This window comes from Dasypus novemcinctus, chromosome 3, assembly GCF_030445035.2.
Source record: "Dasypus novemcinctus isolate mDasNov1 chromosome 3, mDasNov1.1.hap2, whole genome shotgun sequence".
In the NCBI taxonomy this organism is placed as follows: domain Eukaryota; kingdom Metazoa; phylum Chordata; class Mammalia; order Cingulata; family Dasypodidae; genus Dasypus; species Dasypus novemcinctus.
In genome coordinates this window covers 137,331,620-137,353,673 of record NC_080675.1, presented here as the reverse complement: position 1 = coordinate 137,353,673, position 22,054 = coordinate 137,331,620, and the positions used below count along the sequence as shown (strand labels likewise).

Here is a 22,054-nt window from a genome sequence, read left to right as displayed (position 1 = left end):
GTATCAAATTGACTAGGTCTCAAAATCAATGTTAAATTTAAAAGGGGATGTAGAAAACATGTACACTATGGTAATATTTGTATAAATGTAAAAGTAACACAAATTAATCCTATGTATTAGATATGGATACATTCATATGGTTGAGAAAGTATTAAGCAATGAACTAGAAGGACCCACAATCAAATAAAAAACATGAATCTTACATTAAAAACATTTTAAAATATTACCATTAATTTTATTTGCCTTTAGTCACAATATTTAATGCTTATTTTAAAATTTAAAATAACATTAGGAGGAGCGAATGTAGCTCAAGAGGTTGAGGTCTCACCTCCCACATGGGAGGTCCCAGGTTCAGTTCCTAGTGGCTCCTGAAAAAAACGACAACAAGCAAAACAAGTGAAAAAACCAACCCAGGAAAGCCAATGTGGCTCAGTGGTTGAGCACCAGCTTCCCACACATGAAGTCCTGGGTTCAATCCCCATTCCTGGTATCTCAAAAAAAAAATTTTTTTTTAAGGTTTTTATGTTTATTAAGACACAACATGGATTGAAACATTTGACAAACATGAATATGAGATCAAGAGAAGCCAGAAATAAGGAGATGAAAGGGATCTATATAAGGGGGCTGCTTTTTCTATACTTCAACCAGCTCAGAGAAATCCAATTATCTAGCTTTACAGATCAGAATGGAAAGCAAAGAAATAGGCTTAGGGCTCAGAACTAGGGAAACCCCTTCTGTTGTTAGAGTCTATAAAAGCTTTTATTTTTGAATTTTCCAGAATCCAGCAGCACAATGGTATTCTCCAATATGCACCATCTATGGTTATTATAGCACAATTTCCCAATATATCAACATATATAAGCTATCTGTGGAGCTGTCTCCAGGTGGGCTCCCAATGCTCCTTATCTTCTGTTATTCACACTTTTTTGTGGTCTCTTCCATACTGAATCAGGTTTGGTTTGTGCAAACCAATAGAGTTTAGCAGAAATGGTGTTGTCCAGTTAGGTTATAAAAGACATTGCTGTTTTTGCCTGATTTTCTCTGCTCACTTGCTCTGAAGGAAGTCAGAGGACATTCAAGCATACCTACTGGAAGGCTCATGTGGTGAGAAACTGAGATCCTCTTGCCAAAAGCCTACAGTCTTATGAGTGAGCCATCCTGGAATCAGATCATCCAGCCCTAGGTAAACCTTCAGATTACTACAGCCTTGGCTGACAGCTTGTCTGCAACCTCATGAGAGAGCCTGAGCCAGAGCTACCCAGCTAAGCGTCTCCCACTTATGAAACACAAACTGTGAGATTATATATTTTGGGGTAAGTTGTCCACAGCAATAGATAACTTGTACATATAATACTAAGCTAAAGGGAAGCGGATTTGGCCCAACGGATAGGGCATCTGCCTACCACATAGGAGGTCCAAGGTTCAAACCCAGGGCCTCCTGACCCGTGTGGAGCTGGCCCATGTGCAGTGTTGATGCGCGCAAGGAGTGCCCTGCCACGCAGGGGTGTCCCCCGCGTAGGGGAGCTCCATGTGCAAGGGGCGTGCCCCATAAGGAGAGCCACCCAGCGCGAAAAAGTGCAGCCTACCCAGGAATGGCGCCGCACACATGGAGAGCTGACGCAGCAAGATGACACAACAAAAAAAATGAGACACAGACTCTGGGTGCTGCTGACAAGAATACAAGCGGACAAAGAACACACAGAATGGACAGAAAGCAGACAACTGGGGATGCTGGAAGGGGCGGGGAAGGGGAGAGAAATAAAAAATAAATCTTAAAAAAAAAATACTAAGCTAAAGAAGCCAGCCACAGAAGGCCACCATTACAAATAAATTGCATGATCCCATTTATATAAAATGTCTGGGTCAGACAAGTTCATACAGACAGACAGCAGTTTAGAGGTTGCCAGAGACTAGAGGGAAGGAAGAATGGGGAGCGACAGCTAAGGGTACAAAGTTTCTTTTTGGGATGATAAAAATGTTCTGGAATTAGATAATGATGGTGGTTGCACAACTTTCAAATATACTAAAACAACAATGAATTGTACACTTTTAAAGGGTCAATTTTGTGACAAATGAACTGTGAATTATACACACACAGAGGCAGGGAAAAATGGATATCTAATGAAGATTTTGGTACCTGAAAGTGAAGTGCTTCTTTAAGAAAAACTTAAAATATGAAATGGATTTGGAATAAAGCAGTGGGTGGGAGTTGGAAGGATTTTGAAGAAAATAGTGAAATCTTAGGAGCTTTGAAGAAACTATTTAGAAGTATGATGGTCTTTGAGGAAGCTGCTGGTGTGAACTTAAAGAAAATCATACTGGAAATTGGAGGAAAGGGTCTTGTCCTACAGTGGCAGAAATTTTAGTAACACTGTCACCTGTAATAACATGGTAAGCGAAAAATATGCTAACAAACTGTGTGATCTAGCCAAGTTGATTTCCAGACACAATGTTAAATGTGCCTCCTGGCTTCTCCCTGCTTATACCAAAATGCAAGGGAGAGGTAAGCTAAAGGAAGGCCTATTAAACAAAAAACAGTTAATACTTGACTGTTTTGAAAATCCCAGCCTCTTCAGATGACAAATGACGTTAAATTAAGAAATGACTTCAAGGCAAATACAAAATCTAGGGTACTGCCAGGAAAACACGGTCTAAAGATGAAATCAAAGGTGTGACTGTAAAATCCTTTCTTAAGACTTCAGAAAGAGGAAAAAAAAAAAGATTTCAGAAAGAAACGATATGATGCCCCAGAGAGCCATTCAAACCATAAGGATGTTTAGACATTAAAGGGTGCTTTCTTTCTATAGTCTCCACAGAAACTTCAGTTAGTGAAGGATTTATTTTGAAGAGATTTTATGTGGCTTTTGCCTAATGGCACAAAGCCAACGAGATTCTCAGAAATCCCACAGTTAAATCATAATCCCACAGTTACTCACTGGCAACTTAGAGTAAAGGGACAGAGAGAATACAAAGTGGAAAAAAGCCTTGTGCAAACAGAAAACTACTCAGGTATAAACTCATTCACCTTTAATGAAAAGAGGAGGACAGAATCAAGAGTCCAGAGAGCAAAGCCAAGAGCCAATGAGAATTATTCCTAAGCCATGAGTACAAATCAAGGAGCTGCCAACCTGTGTTTGACTGGATTTCAGAATTGCTACACCACCAGGGACTCTTGTATGCCTCCCATTTCCCTCTTTCCCGAAAAAAAGCAGTTATCCTCTATCTGTTCCACCATTGTATGTTGCACGTGTGGGGAGCAGATAACTTGCCTCTCTAGTAATAGGTCTTCAGATAAAGAGAAACTACTCAAGTTGCTATACTTAAGGAACTACCCCCAAGTAGCCTCATCCACACCTAGACATGATTTAGAAGATACTGGACTTTGAGCTGAGATGCTATAATGGGATGAAACTCTGGGGTCCTTATGAAAAGGTGAGTGTATTTTGCAGGTAAGAGGGATATTCATTGGGACCCAGAGGGCAAACTGTTAGCTAACCTCCGAGCTGACCCCAAAGATACCTACTTCCTAACATTTAGACCTTTGTGTAAATCCTTCAATATTAAATCAAAGTTGGTCTGTGGGACCTAGGAATATAGCAAAAGTGGTGTGCTATGCTGATTTTCTTCTGAGGCTAGATTATAGAAGACATTGATTTCCATTTGGCTCTCTCTTGGATCACAAGGAGGAAGCCATGGCATTAAGATATACAAACAGCCATGTAGAGAAGCCCATGCAGTGAGAAACCGAAGCCTCTTACCAACAGCCAGTATGAGCCATCTTGGAAGCATATACTCCAGCTCCAGAGAAGCCTTTAGATGACTGCAACTCTAGCCAACATCTTGTTTGTAACCTCATTAGAGACTCTGTGCCAGACTGATGCAGCTAAACTCCATCTGAATTCCTGAGGCACAGAAACTGTGAGATAAGGGTCTGTTGTTTTAAACTGATAATTTGTTGTGCAGCAATAGATAATAAATGCACTACTTCTCATAATCCTTGTTTCTGCTGTCATATTGAAAGAACAATTTTTGGAGGATTCTGTTGAGTGGAACTTTTCTATATTACACATTCAAAAAGTACATATTTTTACCAGAATATTTTATTCAAGAGCTAACACTTTTTCAAAAGGTAAAAACAATATAGTTACTTCCCTGAGTATAAAGAACTACAATAAAAGACATTTATAAAATTAGCCCATTAGAGGTACATAATTCTCTGCATTCAATTATACCCTATTACAAACTTATTCTTAAAAATCTCATGTTTTTTGGAACTTTAATGTTTTTAAAAAACCCAAAATAAAACAGTTCATTTTGAAATCTGTAATTTTAAGACATCAATCTAATCTGTCTTTTTCAAATTCCAGAGCGATCTTTAAAGCAGTGCTGTTGAGGCCAACAGATTGCATGTTACATATAATTGAAACAATTATTCCTCTTGGGGGAATCTTATTATTTGTTGCTTCTCCATCCAGTTCTTCAGGAAGAATCAGCAGGACACTACTGGCACCCACGGCACCTCCAGTATGAGAAGCATAATGCCGCTGCTTCCTACAAGAACCATATGTTTGCTTCTTTTCCACAACACCCCATGCCATTGCATATTTACCCTCTTTATCCCAAGACATCTCTGTGTTGGGGACTGGTGTCCAAATCATAACCATTGTTTCTGGTTTCAGATACCCAGGTAAAAGATTTTCATTTGAGTTCTTAAACAGCCCAACTTGGTAACCATACAGCATTGCATTCCCAAATTTCAGAAGGTCGCCTACTGTAGACAGAAATCCACCACCAGCCCATTTATAGGAGTTATCCACGTAAGGTGTGTTGACAAGACGTCTCTTTTTATTATAAACATAAAATCTAAAATGAAATAAGAATGGTCATTAAAAATTTAATATTCTATTGACTATATAAGTGGTAAAAGGTAAATGGGTACATGGAATAGATATTTCAATGCAGTGCTCACACATTCTTAGAAACTATGAACCATTAATTTTCAGTATGATTCAGACCCTAATGAAACACAGATAAGTGAATAAGCTAGTCTTGCGAATTAAAGTAAAGAAAGTTTCCCCCCCTATTGACGTGACTTGCCTTGCCGAGGGTGGTAAATTTTTAATACCTAAAAAAATGTATTAATATTACATGTGATATATTTGTCCCATGCATATGCAGAAACACCTATAGCTTGGTAGAACTTCCTAGTCTTTGTGCTTAATTTTGAATCATGCACCATAAATGAATTTTATAACTAAAAATGTACACATCAGGATGTTTAGGAATAAGGTTAATATTTGTAAGCAGCCTAGATTTCTTGGATAAAAATACCACATAAAAATATGTGTAATGATGTGACATATTACTTTTTTGGTGGAAAGGCTAGAATTTGCAAACCCCAGCTCTCACACTTACTCAAAGCATGCTTATTTTATTTAACATTTACATGGTTCCTACTATATGCCTGGTATTGTTCTAAGAACTATACAAACATGACCTAATTTCTTATAATAATGTTAGGAAGTAGATACTATCATAAGTCCCACTTTACAGATGAGGAAACCCAGACAATATAAATAACTTGTCCAAGGTGACAAGCTTGTAAGTTGCAGAGTTAGACTTAAACCAGGCAGTCTAGCATCCCCATTCCATACCGCCTCTTTGCCTAGCATCCTAATTATAAAATGGGGATAAAAATACTTACTTACAGAATTGTTTTAAGAGTTAGAAATACATGTATAAGGCACTGAATATTTCTAGTAGATACTTAATAAAAGCTCTTATTTATTCATGCATTCAACAACTACCTATGGCACATCTACCATGTGCCAGGCACTGTTTTGGTACTGGGATAAAGTGTTAAAAGAGACAAAATGCCTGACCTCATGAGGTTTCTATTCTAGTATGAGACTGTACCATAAATATTAGACAAATAAAAATCAATCACAAAATAATTAAAAAATAAAACCGCTCATGAGGAGCCTTTCTTTCAAGATTTATAAGATTATACTTTTGGGTTTTCAGCTTGCTATCTTACTGTTAATGATCTTCATCTTCATTCTACCTGAGCTTTAAGCACTGTCAGATTCTGAACCTCACTACCACTTTTAACTGCTTTAAATCTAAGGTTTCGAACTCAGAAATTTCGTCTGGCAACTAAGACTTCCAAACATCACAACTCTTTCCTCCTGAATCTATCTTCTCTGCTCTTACCATGACTTCCCATCTACTTCGTTTGCCTCTTCCCTATTTTTTTTGGGTTTTTAAATTCCTACTGATTTTGTTGCTTTCTTCTCTAGTCTGAACCATACAATCAGCCATTTCAACTATTTCAACAGTGGACTTACTAGAACCTTTGGTGGTCTCATTTTTCTGATCTTATATCATACCAATCCACCAATCTTAATCAATCTAGGTACCCCTTTCCTTGGTTCCTTATCTGCCCAGAAAGGCAGCAGAAATTCATATAACAAAGCTGACTGACAGCCACTTCATAATTTGCTAATGTTCTTTACTGCTATTATCAAATCTTTTCATCCTTCTCTTGGCTATTCCCCAGTATATTCTTCATAATAGCTATTTCCAATCTCTTTTATTCTGAATCCTTTGTTCTACCTGGCCCTAGTCAGTATATAATCATCTGGGAAGACTGAGGCCATCCAAAGTCAGTTTGAATTTTCATCTTCATCTCAAAATACATTTATATCATCATCCATTCTTTTCTGCTCTCCAGTCATTTAAGAACTTCTCCTGTGACTTGTAAGACTAATCTTACTACCTCCGTCTTTGACCATATGCTCTATAACCTTCCTTTATCAGTTGTGCTTATCTCTACGCAATAGCTAAAGACTGTCTCTTCTCCATCTCCCATATATTTGAACCTCTAATGGCTACCACTGCAATGAGACTAAAACCTAAACCTTCTACCATGGTCTATAAGACAATGAAAGGTCTTCAAAAGAGGTAGTACCAACTCCCCCTAAGGGAAATTTTTGAAAGTATTTTTCCAGTTGTCACAATTATTAGATAGGTTCTACTGACATTTAGAGAGGATAGGGGCTCCAGGGTCCTAAATGTACTTTCATGCATGAAACAGACTGCATTCTTCCACAGACTGCCAGATCTTCAAATATCTTACCAGATATTCATATAAGTAAAAAACCTTTAAACTAGCTGAGCTTAGAACCTTCTCCATTTTCCATAAAAACAAATTACTTTTTGCACATTTTTACTATACAATGAATTTTTCTTGAGTGTAAATGACTGAAAATTGGAGAAAGACTGAACTTTATTTTGTTTAAAACTTTACCCAGAGGAAGTGGACTTGGCCCAGTGGTTAGGGCGTCCGTCTACCACATGGGAGGTCCGCAGTTCAAACCCCGGGTCTCCTTGACCTGTGTGGAGCTGGCCCGCGCGCAGTGCTGATGCTTGCAAGGAGTGCCATGCCACGCGGGGGTGTCCCTGTGTAGGGGAGCCCCACGCACAGGGAGTGCGCCCCATAAGGAGAGCCACCCAGGGAGAAAGAAAGTGCAGCCTGCCCAGGAATGGCGCCGCACACATGGAGAGCTGGCACAGCAAGAAGACACAACAGAAAGAAACACAGATTGCCATGCCGCTGACAACAACAGAAGTGGACAAAGAAGATGCAGCAAAAAGACAGAGAACAGACAACTGGGACTGGGTGAGAAGGGGAGAGAAATAAAAATAAATCTTAAAAGAAAACTTTACCCAGAGTTTGTCATCATTTTGGAAAATCATGTCACCAAGGACATGAATTGAGGCACCAATATAATCCATCATATCAGTCTTCATTTGCAGCTGTCACATTTATAGTGCTTTTATGTATAAAGCTATATGTGACTATTATATCTTCTAGCATCATGGTGAGTAAACTTTAACATATTGAAATATTATTATAAATTACATTCCTTTTTAAATTTATATTTCAGCTAGAGTACTGTATGTTTTTGAAACTATGAATGTAGTTATATGACTTTCATCTGAGGATATTAAAGGAGGCATTATGAAATATTTGTTAAATTAAGGAGCACTGGGTCTAAAAGCATTGAGAATCACTGTTCAGTATGATTTAGGCCCCACATACCTTTTTGAAGGTATCACTTACAATACCTTGCCCTACCTATTTTTTTCACGCCAGTCTTATTTCTGTATTTGGAACAAGGCAAGCTAGCTCTCCTTATCATTTATGTCTCAGCTCAACCAGCATGGCCTCAAAGAGGACTTATCTAATCTTCCTCCCTGTTATATCTATTGCCTTATTTTATTTTCTTCATATCAATATATAAATTCTTTAATTGTTTACATGTTTATTTCTTCTCAGAGAAGGCAGGAACCTTATCTGCCTTGTTCATTGATGCACCTAGATCAGTACCTGAGATACAATAAGGCCTTATTAAATATGATGAATAAGTAAAAGCCTCATTTGATAGACAAATAGTTAATGAAGACATACTATAAGGCACCGGAAAGACAAGTAAACTATACACTGTGGCTGCTCTCAAGGGGCTAACAGTTTTTTTTTAAATATTATATGTGTGATTTACTGAAAAAAAAAAAACAACTATTCATTTTCAAATGAGTAAAAGGTATATTAAAAACAGACAGCTGAGGGAAGTGGCTGTGGCTCAACCAGTTGGGCTCCCATCTACCATATGGGAGGTCCTGGGTTCCTTGTAAAGGCAGGCTTGCCCACCCACAAGCGCCATGGAGTGCAGTCTGGCCCAAAAGCGCTGCAGAGAGCTGACTCAGCAAGGTGACGTGACAAAAAGGGAGACAAGCAAAAATGCAGAAGAACACGCAGCAAATAGACACAGAAAGCAGACAGCAAGCAAGCCACGGGGGAGGGCGGAATAAATAAAAATAAAATACAGATACAGAAGAAGGCACAGCAAGTGGACACAAAGCAGACAGCAAGCAAAAAGCTGCAAGAGGGGGCATTAAAAAAAATAGACAGCTGATAACTTATGTTTATCTCTAAGTCTATTCAATTCATTGGGCAATAAGTTTACCTTGATCATAAAAATTATTTCCACATTGGTCGCGGGATTAAAATAAAATACTAAATCTATTTAAACAAATTTGGAAGAGTACTTAATCGAAGATCAACAGAATTAAAGAGAGGTACTGCCCCTAAGCTCCTGTGAAAACAGTGATTTTATTTGAAATCATTCATCAAAAGACTTTTCATTATTAGCTGTACTCAAAGCACTCAGCACATTTAGTAAATTTTCAGAAGGAAATCGAGTCTCCATTTATTTGATAATTCTTGTATATGCATTTAGTGATTTTAGAGATTTATTCCTTAGAGTCTTTAAAAAATAGAGCAGGCAGCATTTTTTTTTTTTTTTTTGGTAAAATAAGCTTTCTAAATGTTTTGTTTTGTTTTGTACTGGGGGCCTGGGAAGGAACTTGGGACCTCATATGTGGGAAGCTGGCGCTCAACCACTGAGCCGCATTGGCTCCCCTCAGTTGGCTTTTTTGTTTGTTTTGCTTGTTTTTTCAGGAGGCACTGGGAACTGAACCCGGGACCTTTCATGTGGTAGGCGGGTGCTCAACCACTTGAGCCACATCTGCTTAAGCCACATCCACTCCCATATTTCTTATTTTAAATGAACACTGTGGGGAAATAAGCTAGATAAAGGAAAGTACTCAGAACTGCTGTGTATGTGCATCTTACTTGGCTGGTAGACCATGCTCATATAAATTAGTTGCCACAGTACTTGAAGATAACTTGCAAGTTTCAATTTCATCCAAATACTGCATTGTAGCATACATCTACTTGATATTAATATATGTTAAGTATTAAGTTGCAAATAATATATACCAAGGCAAATTTTCTGAACATAGTGAAATAGAATTTACCTGTACTCAAAGGCTAACTTATAAAACTTTTTAAAGTACATGTGCTGTCAAAATGGGATCACCACCATTGGTAAGCCAGTAGCTATATGAACCTATATCACATTTAACACACGTCAAAAAAGACTGTTTGCTATTAATCCACAGAGAACAGCATTAAGTACAATTTTTGTTGTTCCACGCTCAAATAGATTACTGTCACTTTGAAATCATAATGGTGTCTGTACTTTACTCATTGAGTACCTACTACATGTTTTCTACTTCTGGACGTTCGCTAATTTTTATGGGTATGAAACTGAAAGTTGTTAAATTTTCCTTGATAGAATCATCTGGTTCTTGATTTTCCATCTTAAGCCTTATATTCCGTTTCTCTCAGCCAGTACTACCTATCTCCTATAGCCACTCCAGGACTCATAGCAACCTCTGCTTCTCTCACAAGGGAGCAGCCATCTTTGGAAGGGCTAATAATCTTGTTGGACAGTCTTGCTCAAATTTCAATGTACCATACAAAGCACATGGGAATTCTGTTAAAATGCAGATTCTGCTTCAGTAGATCTGGAGTAGGGCTTGAAATTCTGCATTTCCAACAAGCTCTCAGGTGATACCAACAGTACTGGTCCCTAGATCACACTTTGGGTAACAAGTTTGTGGGATGGCTAGTAAGATGGGTATGAAGAATCCGGAGTACTAGTGAGAGTGAACACTGTTGAAATGGCTGCTCATGGGGCATATTTTTGGGAACTACAAAGTAGTGTGGTTTGGCTGAAGCAGAGGACTTGAAGGGAAAAGTGGCAAGAGGCAATGCTGGAGTAGATATGAGACAGATCTCAAAGAATTTTCTACGCCGTGCTAAGAACTTGAACTCCTTGACCAGTTTACTAAATGCTCAACTTTCCTCTATCCTACGGGAAAAAATATCTTTATCCCGCTATAGCTTCCAACTACCAGTCCTAGCTCCCTCCTCATTTACTGCCAAACTACATGAAACAGTCCACACCTGCTGTTTTCATGTACTTATTCTCCACATTCATTCTTCAACCCTTTAAAATCTGGCTTCTGTTCCCCCACCACTATTAAACAGCTCTCTTGTGGGTCATCAAAGATCTTCTAATTCCCTTTTACAGTTCTCCCCCTGTAGCCCTATTAACTAGCACTTTACTGACAGTCCTCTCAGGTCATTCTGCTGAGTGCTCCCCCAATCCTGTGATTTCTCTATACCTGTTCAATAATCAGTGATTCCAGTTATACCAGATCTCTTCTACAGAGATAACTACAAATCTATATCTGTCTCAAACCTGGTTCCTGGATTTTCTACTGACATAAATAATTCTCAGATTTAGATTGGGAGAAAGGGATATAAGGGCAGGAAAGATGTTTAACAGACAACCTGTGGGCCTCCTTTTCCCAAAATTATGCTCTCCTTTCAAAATTCGTAACTTTGAAGGGGTATGGGCATACATGTTTTGAAAAATGACTCCTTCTTCCTCCAAGATACTTACAGGTTCCCTAAAAGTCCAAGTCACAATATCAGGTAAAATAGGAGTGGCAGTCGGGAAGGGATGGCCACAGGTATGTGCTTGAGATATAAAAGAGTACAGAGGATCTTAATATAGTCTTCTTTTGAGAATCAACTTGATATGTGATCATCTCATGTCTCAAAATCAACATCCCTAAAACTAAATTTTTTCCAAACCTCCTTACGTTTCTTAACTTCATTAAAAGCCACAGTATAAACTTTGGATGACTCACTATTAACCCTCACATTCAATAAGATGCTAGATCCTATTTATTTAACCTTTACTTTGTGTCTTACCCTTCTCCCTTTCTTCCATTCCTATGGCCACTTCTGTATTTTAGGCTTTCATAACTTTCTGCCTCAACTATGATTATACTTCTAAATCCAGCCAATCAAATAAAATGAAATCTTAAGCTACATAATGGAAGTAATTTTCTCACTGAGAAATATATATCTTAGAGTTAATTCCAAGCTTGAGAATGAACAATAATTTATTTAACCGTAATTCAAGCTTTGTGTAACTTTTTTTTTTTTTTAACAATAAAGCATTTCAAACCACTTATATCTAGGTTGGAAACTGGAACTCCTCAGTCATTCTAGACTTTAATCTAGAATTCTAGACTCTAAACAGGCAAATTACAGGCTCTAATCTCTTAGTTCCTTTTCTCAGAGGACATATCCATGGCTTTTTCTGAAAAATTTTTTTTCAGCTGGATGATAAACATTACTATTTCAAATGCTTAGGGAATTTCTGGCTATAAGAATGCAATATAACACAAGTTATTGAGTAAGTTACTGGAATATTTTTATAATGATTAACTGATAAATATCCTCTTCCAACTTATTTAAGGATCTTAAGGTTCTGCACAAGAACACTATATAACCACAGAAATCTACATCTACAGACGTAGAAATTTAAAACACTTTTATTTTTCAAATGTTTCTTAAATACCTTTAGAAACAACCATGTAGCACTTCGTATTTTATTGTTAGCAGTTTAAAAATCCACAGAATTTACAATGCATATTATTAAAACCATCCTACTCTTTTTCCTTAAGTAACAGAGTTATAGCAAAGCACATGTCTGTTTAGCAAGAAACTAAGTTTCCCAACCTTCCTTACATGTAAGTGTGACCATATAGCTAAGTTTTTGCCTGCAGAAGGTGAACAGAAGTGAAGTGTGCCACTTGCCAGTCTGGACATTAAGCCATTGAGTGCATGCTCCTTCATACTCTTTTTTACTCTCCTGGGAGATGAACACCAATGCAGCTGGGATCACACAGACGGGAATATTATCATACTGACCAGAAGAATAACAGGCTGGAAGAAACCTGGGTCCCTAAATGATTGTGGAGCAGATGTCTGCCAACGTGAACTGCTCTCCTCAGGAATGTTACAAGTGAAAATTGAATTTTTGCTTTCTTCAAGCCACTGCATTTTGGGGTCTCTTTGCTATAGTAATCTAGCCTTTACCCTAAATTTTATATTTGCCCTTACTACATGGAATGCGCTTTATTTTCTATTCTACTCTATTCCTAAGAAAGAAATACTGGCACTCAACCCACTAAACTGATTTTCCAACTCCCTAACTGGCCTTAACCTGAGTTTGAAAATCACTATACTAGGGGAATAAAGGAATGGAAAAAAACAATCAGTAAATAACATACTTAGCCTGAATAATTTTAACAACAAATAATTAAGAGATAGTGAACTAGTCATTTTATAAACTTCTGACTTAGCTTTCTAACATTTGGCACAACTGCTCTTTCATTAGTATTTTTCCTTGATCTTTTTGAATTAAAGCTTTATGAAGTTACCAAGCATTTACTTTTCAAATATTTTCCCCTCTAATAATAAAACTCCAAGTTACTTTAAAAGGTAAAATGAATCCTTATTGCATTTTAACCACTATATTCAACTTAATTTTTATTATTTGTCTGAAAAGCCTGGAATTTTTCTGTACAAAGCTCAGATTTTTATAAAATAACAGCATAATTTAAAAGCCAGTTATTCAAATGCTTCCATTTGTGATTTTAAAGTATACCAGTTCAAATAAGGAATCTTTATATATTCGGTTGGTGTTAGTTTAACCCTGTCTCAACTCAATTGAACATTTAACTTTTTAGCATTTTCAGATAATTATTTTAAATAATGCAAATTGTTTTATTTATTTTAAATTATTTTAGGTAATGTATATTAGTAGCTAAAACTATAATCCATAGAAAACCCCTCCATAATACAAACCATAAACTAATTTTAAAATATTAAAAGACTAAATCCTTTTCTGTCATAGTGGTGAATCAAATTATGAAATTTTCTAAAATCATAGCATTTTCCCTCCTAAAGATAAAAATTCTAAGTTAATTTTTCAAAGTCAGTGTCCTGTAGCCTCTCCATATTATATTATAACTTGTTTGAGCACTTTGCCTAGAATTTTCTTTTTATACCCAAACCAAATTTACATAAAGAACTACAATTTGATATTTCACAGATAAAAGCTATAAAAGAGACCTGGGAAAAACTATTGCTTAAATGTTTTAAATCTTAATTCTATAAACTAAAAAGTTCCTGAGTTAATATATTAAAGAATGCCTAACTATAAACAGTCTTTAAAAACCAGATGTTTTTAAAATGTTCAATTATTTTAGTGAGATGGCACTTAAATAGTATTTTTATAACATACTAAAATTCTTAAATACCCTTCTAACGGAATATAAGCAAGGGGTTTATGTAATTCAAATCAGAAGACCCATTTTCATGTCACTAGTAACACAAAATCAAACAAAACTAGTTAAAAACATACAGACAGGGGAGCTGGTGTAGCTCAGTGGTTAAGCACTGGCTTCCCACATATGAGGTCCTGGGTTCAACCCCCGGCTTTGGTACCTCAAAAAACAAACCAAATCAAACCAAACCAAATTAAAAAAACACACAGAAATAATAAGCAAGTAACCATTTACCTTACAAATAGTTTTCCTTTACCTTTTAAAAATGTTTTATGTACTATTTTTAAAATAAGATTTAAAATAGTGACAGTAACATGTTATAACTCATTGAATAAAATAAGAAACCATGAGTGCATAGTGATATGAAAAAAAATACTTAAATAAGACAGAAGGGAGAGTAATTTCTTGTAATAGGATGCCAACTAATAAATATAGAACAAAATGATGGAATTAGGAAATCACAATTTGGCAACCTTCACGGCAATAACTTATTCAGTCAAGAATCATCAATGGATGTTAAAACTAAAAAGTGAAAGTTTGATGAGAAACAGGATTTTCACATAGTCTCAAACTATCTCCCCACAATATACTTGTTATTTACAAAGGGAAAAATAGTAACTTTTCAGTGAAGAATCCTGGCAGGCACCATCTCAACAAAGTGATCAAAATTACCATTACCAATAATGGGACAAATTGATATCATGTGTCTCCTGATGTAACGCACTGGGAAGGCTACAATATCAGTCTTGTGCTATTCCTAGCCTAAACCACATAACCTGAATCTGAACTTGAGGACACATCAGATAAACTCAAATTAAAGGACATTCTATAAAATAACAGGTCAATACTTTAAAAAATATCAAGATTACAAAAGACAAAGAAAGAAAAGAAAGACCAAGGAACTGTACTGGATTAAAGGCTACTAAAAAGACATGAAAACTAAACACGATGTGAGAACCTACAGCAGATAGATCCTGGATGAGAAAATAATATATATTTTTCTTTTTAGCTATAAAGAACATTACTGAGGCAACTGGCAAAAATTTGAATAAGGTCTGTATATTTGATGAAAGCACAGTGTAAATTGCACAGTGTAAAGTGTTTAGGAATAAAAGGGTACCATGTCTGCAACTTATTTCCAAATGGCTCAGAAATAAATTATAGATAGAGCTAGCAAATGTGGTAAATGATAACCTTTGGGGAATCTGGGTGAAGGGTATATGGGAATTCTTTGCACTATTCTGCAACTTCTCTGTAAGTCTGAAATTACTTCGAAATAAAAGTTAAAATAATAAAAAATAACAGAAGGTCAACAAACTATTAATTAAACAATGTAAGGAAAAGAATAATTGAAGAGCACATTACAGATGTTCACAGAAGGTATAATTTTGGCTTAATTGTGTGCTTGAATTATTACTTTATTTTCCTCACTATATAGATGGAAACACAGACATGTGGAAAAGCTCTCAAAATGGGTAAAGTTGATTTTAGAATGGAGACCAGGAAAATGACTTTTAATTGATAACATAGTGTTAAGATGCGATATAGCTAGACACACCAGAAGGTATTTATTTACCTTGCTCTATTGTAAATCACTGGCTCATTTTCGTCCTGCACAGTTGTCAGCATATCCAAGTCATGGAATATTTTCTGCATATAATCCAAATATTTATATCCTGAGGCTCTTTCTACTATGGCTGCCAGTAGGGTATAGCCAAAAGTTGAATACAAAAACTGACTACCTTAAGACATCATTGCAAGAAGGGAAAAAAAAAAGAAAATGATTATTATTTAAAAATATGTCAAACATTTTCCCGCTGAAAATTGGCATACCTTTAAAACTGGAATATTTTAATTCAGTATTTAGGAAAAGATCATGGATATTACATTAGTAAATTAGTCAACTTGGTAATGACCCTGCCTTTTCCATTTTCTAACACAAAAATAATATAATGATAATCGGTATACTAAAAATATCACATGAATCTGCCCTTTTCTGTGGTAACAAAATAAAGAAACAAATCACACTTCAAAATAAAACAAAATGAAACAAAGCAAAAAGCATCCTTTAAATTCCAACAAAACAAGAAGGTGAAGGAAAGTGAATTTAGTTTCTTGAGTCAATAGTCTTATTCTTAATATACCTACCAACCATATTTTAAGGCATGAAATAAGTGTACCAGTTCTTATTTTAATAAAATAGACATTAGAACCTTGTTTCAAATACATATTAAAAAATATATATATATTCAAACACATATATTATTTTAAATACATACCTTTATATCATTTTGGAGTCTGGAAACCTAGACTGCACAATCTATACTAAAAATGAGTGGAAACCTTTTTTTAAAATAAAATCCATAATTATATTCTCTTAGCCCTCATAAATTATACCCATAATATCCATTCATGGTAAAAGAAAAGTTTTAAAAAAGAAAATGGAGTAAAAGTACATAAACATAAGATAAATTTAAAGATATTAAGTTTTTTCAGTAGGTCTCATACTAAAACATACACAAAAATAAAAGTTTTTTATAGTAACTTTTTTTGGGAAATGAAAGTGTGTTGATCAATACTAATTTTTTTTTAAGGAAAGAGGGCATAAAATGAGTTGAGTGATTTAAATTCTAACTAAACGTTAAAATATTAGCAATACTTTATCAGGTCCACTTTGGTTAGGTTTTGAGAACAATAATTTGAACTTTTTTTTTTTAGGATGTAGTGGGGATTGAACCCAGGACCTCGTACTTGGGAAGCAGGAACTCATCCACTGAGCTACAACCACTCCCCATCACCACCAATATTTTGATTCTGAAAATCAGCTAAATGAAGCTAGAAACCTTAAATGAATCTAGATCTAAATAACCATCTGCCTGAATGCTAGGGTTTTTTAGGAACTGCAGACTAAAAGGCAAGCACAGACTGGCAATCAAACCTATGTCACAATCATCTAATGCACAGTCATCTAAGCACTCAGGATGGCATGACTTCGGAATTCCTGAAAATACTTCAAGATGATGACTTTGTTAACAAACGGTATTAACACTCACCAGGTTTAAAGAATAAAGGGTCATTTTTAAATAATCTCAGGGATTCAATTGAATTTTCAAATTTTTCTTTCAAGTATAATTCGCCTTGCTCAAAATCATTCTTTTTCTTGCCAGGTTTTGAATTCCGGCCTCTGGATTCATTATCCTGCTCTGTCTTGCCTTTAGCTAAGTCATTCTTCTCATTACTTTTGCCTCCTTTTTCTTCATCAGATTCCAATGTCCCTTTCATCATCTTCAAGGCTTTATAAGCCTTCTCTTCTTTCACCTTTTTCATGTCTTTTTCATAATGACGAATTCCACTTAAATGGGAAATCAGTAATCTTGTTGTGACAGAAACCTGATTGTGAAAAGATGAAAATTCAATCACAATATTATACTGTCAAATAAAAAGTTAGTAGTCTTGGAATAATGTCTCAGTATATTTTCAGTTTTGAACCACCACTAGAAAAATATGTCACATACAGGTTTTCAGTTTCAAATTTCAGAAAAATACCCACCTGGTTATCATCTGGGTTAAAAACAAACAAACAAACATAATACATTAACAATAACAAAAAAGAAAAAATCACATGAAACATTTTAAATATAAAGTCCAGCCAGAACCATTTAGCATGCCATTAGTAAAATGAACTCTAAGTTTCAGTACCTTTTCACCTTCATATTCTTTTTCTGGAAATTCAGGAACATAATGTTGTACTGGAATATCAAGATCCAGTTTCCCTGCTTCCCACAATTTGGCAAGTGCAACCATGGTGAGACTTTTGCTGATGCTGGCAATTCTCATAACTGTCTCTGGCTTGCATGGTACACGGTTCTCAACATCAGCATAACCTAAACCTTTCAGGAAAAAAAAGAAAAAAGTCACTATTAATAGCTTTCATGGTGAAAGGAGTCTTCAAAACACTGAAATACTATCTTAAAACATCCTGTGTATTTAACTAAAGTAAAAGATATTCCACTTTTATATGCTCATTAAAATTGAACACATAAGGGACGAGTCTTAGCAAAACCAACAACATTAAGCCTAAAAATTTAAAAATTGAATCCTATGGTTAGTAGTTTTCCAACTGATTCAGATAATTATTCTGAGCTTATCTAAACAATTTAGCCATTCCACATTTTAAATAAACTAATCTACATTTTTAAAGAAAACATCATTGTTCTTATTCAGTTTATATTTATTACTGAATTTTGAGTTTCCACTGAACACCTTAAAATAGCAATCCAAAAATAATGGATGTGAAGCGATCTGCAAACCCAAGAGAGCTACTACCATCAATTTAATTCAGGTGCAAACCAAGGAAAAATTATGTACCTATAGTCTGCTACTGATTTACAATCCTTATAGAAAATTTTTAAATTTTGGTTTCTATCTTTTGAACAGGCTGAAATTGTGGAAATCTAAGAGATATAAAGAACTGAGACCTGAAAGGCAAAGAGGTAAGTATTTTTAAACTGTGCAAGTGGATTATGCTGAAAAACACATAAAACAAAATGTCACAAAAAACTGATATTTACACAAAATTTTTACTACAAGATTTCTCATAAATTAGGTATATAAATTAGGCTATAGTGATACTTGAGGGATGAATCATTTTTCTTTAAATTAAAAATCGTACTGCTCCCATCAACTTCTCCTAAAAGTAGTCATTTATTTCTGTAGATGGTGTCTGAAATATCATTTCCTAAAAGCAGTGTTCCTAAAAACCTAGAATGAACAGTTGAACCAATTTGTGAGCAATTGAGAAGTAAATTAAGTTATAAAAAATGCTAATCAAAGGTATCATAAAATAACTAAAAATCTTTCTCAAAACTTCTAGCTCTTTATCAGAAAAAATAGCTGACACCTCTGCTTAGTAAAAAATAGATTGTAAATGCTTTAAAGACAAGGAACCATGTATATCCCCAGTACTTAGTACGGTGCCTACAAAATACTCAATAAATTGTTGACTGAATGCAAAAACTACAGAAATTCTTACATTTTATCTGTCCATCAGAGTTACCTACAAATTAGGAGTTAACAGATTGTTGTATATGTAATTTTCAGATCAATAAAACCAGCCCTAATTGCAAAGTGGGGGTAGGAAAAAGCCATCTTTAAGACCCCAATTTATTAATTAGAATTACATTTTAAATCTTGCTGTTATAGAAAACCCAATTCTTTATTGTTAGATGTTTTCCCTACAATATGTAGAGCTTTATGCAAAATGAAGCGCATTTCACGGAATTCACTCCAAGCAGTAAATATACCAAAATTTCATTAACCAACTGCCATAAAATAAGTTACGATATCACAACTTTTCTGAGCCCACCTTCTGACCAGACTTCTTTTCCATCTACAGAAACTCCAACCACGATTCCCGGCGCACCCACCTCATCCTGCGGGGAGAGGGGAAGAGACTTCACTGAAAGGATGGGCAGCCCCGCGCCTCCCGCCGCGCGTCATCCCGCGCCTGCAGGGGTCGCGCTTTCCCGAGCCCCGCTCCGCGCCCCCGACGGCGAGCGGCTCGCGGGACCGGCCGACAGGGGCGAGGCAGGGCGGTCCCCGAGGCGCGCGGCGACCGCGGCCCAGGCTTGGGCAAGCCCGGGGAGCTTGTCAGCCGGGTCTGGAAACGGGAAGTCCTTCTCGGAAGCCGACGGCGGGCATGCCCAGGGAGGATCCGCTGCGCCCCGGGAGACGACCACCGAGGCCCCCCGTTCCGGGGGGACGCCGCGGGAGGGCGCCGGGACCCCCGCGGGCCGGGCCGCGCACGCCCGCGCAGCCCGCACCTTGATCCTGTGGAGCAGGTCGCGGCTGCTCTCGATGGCTCTGGTGAAGCGCTTGGAAGGGAGCGCTGCCGCGGTCTGCGGGGCGCACAGGGCGAGGGGCTGCTCCTGCGGCGGCCGCTCGGCCGGAGGCGACGCCTCGGAGTCGGGGGCCGCGGGAGCGGGAGCGGGGGCCGCGCCCCGCAGCCCGCCCGCCAGCTTCACCCCGAGCGCCAGCCCCACCCCCAGCCCGAGACCCCCGACCCAGCCGTGGCCGAGCGGCGGCCGCCGGACGCGCTGGTGGGCTCCGCGCCGCCCGCAGCCCCGGGCCCAGCCCCCGCGGGTAGCGACCCGGACAGCCCCGGGCGTCAGGAGCCGATACATGGCGTCCCTGGCACAGCCGCCGCCGCGAGCGTTCGCCAGCCCGGCCCGCGGCGCGCGGGGAGGGGGCGCGCGCGGGAGAGGAGCGCGCGGGAGAGGAGCGAGGGGCCGGGACCGCGCCCAGACCCGAGCAGTCGAGGCCCGAAGGCTGGAGCGCCGATCGCATCGAACCCTGCCTTTCTCCTAGCACTGCTCTTTTGTGGATATTTCATCTTCCTCCTATTTTCCCTCCCGCTTCTTCCTCGGCGTGACACTGAAAATCCTGCTTCCCCTCAGATCAAGTGCCATATCCTCAGGGAAGCCTACCTATTCCCCGCCACCGTTGGGAGCACTCATCACACCTTGCCCCACAGGGTGCACACCTCCTTAAAAAACACTTGACACAATTGTGGCATTTAACTTATCTGGTTCTTGCCAGACTGTGATAACTGAAGAGCCGTAATTTTTACTGCTGGATCCTCAGCTGGTAGAACAGCTCCTGGCACACAGTAGACACCTACCAGTTATCTCCTTTTCTTTCTTGCCATCTCTCTGATCTTTATGTCTCATTTCAGCCCCTTTCATTTAGCTAAAGCCCTTTTTAAATCCTTTACTTCTGGAGATCCAAATATTAAAGAAAAAAAGGTTTCTTTTGAAAAGTTTTTAAACCAAAAGTAACTCATAATTTACATTTGCCTCTGATTTCTCAACAACAGTAGATGATCAGAGATTCTTGTGAAAAAGAAATCTAACCTCAAATTGCTACACAATGTAAAACATATTTAATCCTAAATGTAATATTAACGAAATTGACATAATGTTAATTTTGAAGACATTTAATTGAACATTTAAAAAAGCAATTTTGCCCAATGTATAAAATGACCTTGTCTTTCCTCACAGGAGGAATTGGTATATTGGTGTCAGAATTCACTTGATAAGCTGTTGCCAAAAGAAAAAGATGAAAAGATCTTGAACTGGAAATTATTTCTTGGAGGAAAAGGCAACAATGGTAATCACATCCAGTCAGAAGACAGTGATGCTTGCTTTAACATTCTTCTTTAAACTGTACCTAGATGTTTCTATACCCTTTTGCACTTCTTGGATCAGAATGGAACAGAAAGAGAACCATGTAGAGAACCAAAGCCAAGAGTCTATTGGGTTTTGGGCTTAAAGTGGGTAGAAGCCACCATAAGTGTGGCTTTTGTCAAGATAAGAGAGTAAATGTTCTCCATGCAAGCTGAGTGCCTAGGAACCTTCCTGACCAAGCAGCCTACAGATATGCTTGCAGGATCTTTACTATCACTATGGGGCAAGGACCCAGAGCCCCAGTGTTTGAGCTGGCTCTGTACTGGGAGCTACAGGAACCAGGTGAAAGAAAAGTAAACCACTAGACAGGGAAATGAGTAGGAAGACAGGAAGAAAGAGAGAGGAGGAGGAGGTGAGGAAGGAAAAGGAGAAGAAATTTTCCACTCAATATAAACCTGCAAACCAGATTTCCAAAACACATGAAGAAAAATATTTCTAAGACTGGCAACAAAATCAACAATCAAAAGGTAGAATCACTCCAGACAAAATGAAAGCAATAGAACAATCTTCAGAAAAAGAAGGAGAAAAAAGAAACCCTCCCCTGGCTTAAAAAAAAAAAAGGTGCTAGAAAACAAATACATTTTATCAAAGAATTCTCAATAAAATAAATGGGGAGCAGGTGTGGCTCAAGCAGTTGAGCACCCACCTTCCACATGGGAGGTCTTGGGTTAAGTTCCTGGTGCCTCCTG

General features: G+C 37.6%; 1 protein-coding gene across 3 annotated transcripts; it reads right to left on the bottom strand.

The window, feature by feature from the left end:
- Window positions 1-209: 209 nt before the first annotated feature.
- On the bottom strand, window positions 210-20,320 carry LACTB (lactamase beta). Of its 3 annotated transcripts, XM_004485152.5 has the most exons (6): window positions 19,944-20,320; window positions 19,487-19,553; window positions 17,821-18,011; window positions 17,175-17,511; window positions 15,698-15,863; window positions 4,083-4,863 (listed from the first exon to the last, which is right to left on the bottom strand). In XM_004485152.5, the coding sequence occupies exons 1-6, from the start codon at window positions 20,301-20,303 to the stop codon at window positions 4,338-4,340; spliced, it is 1,647 nt and encodes a 548-aa protein (XP_004485209.3). In that variant the 5' UTR covers window positions 20,304-20,320; the 3' UTR covers window positions 4,083-4,337. The 3 variants fall into 3 exon arrangements, with proteins under 3 accessions (XP_071070331.1, XP_004485209.3, XP_071070330.1); XM_071214230.1 differs by lacking the exons at window positions 4,083-4,863; window positions 15,698-15,863 and adding an exon at window positions 210-368 and having other exon boundaries at window positions 19,944-20,319; XM_071214229.1 differs by lacking the exon at window positions 15,698-15,863.
- Window positions 20,321-22,054: the final 1,734 nt, after the last annotated feature.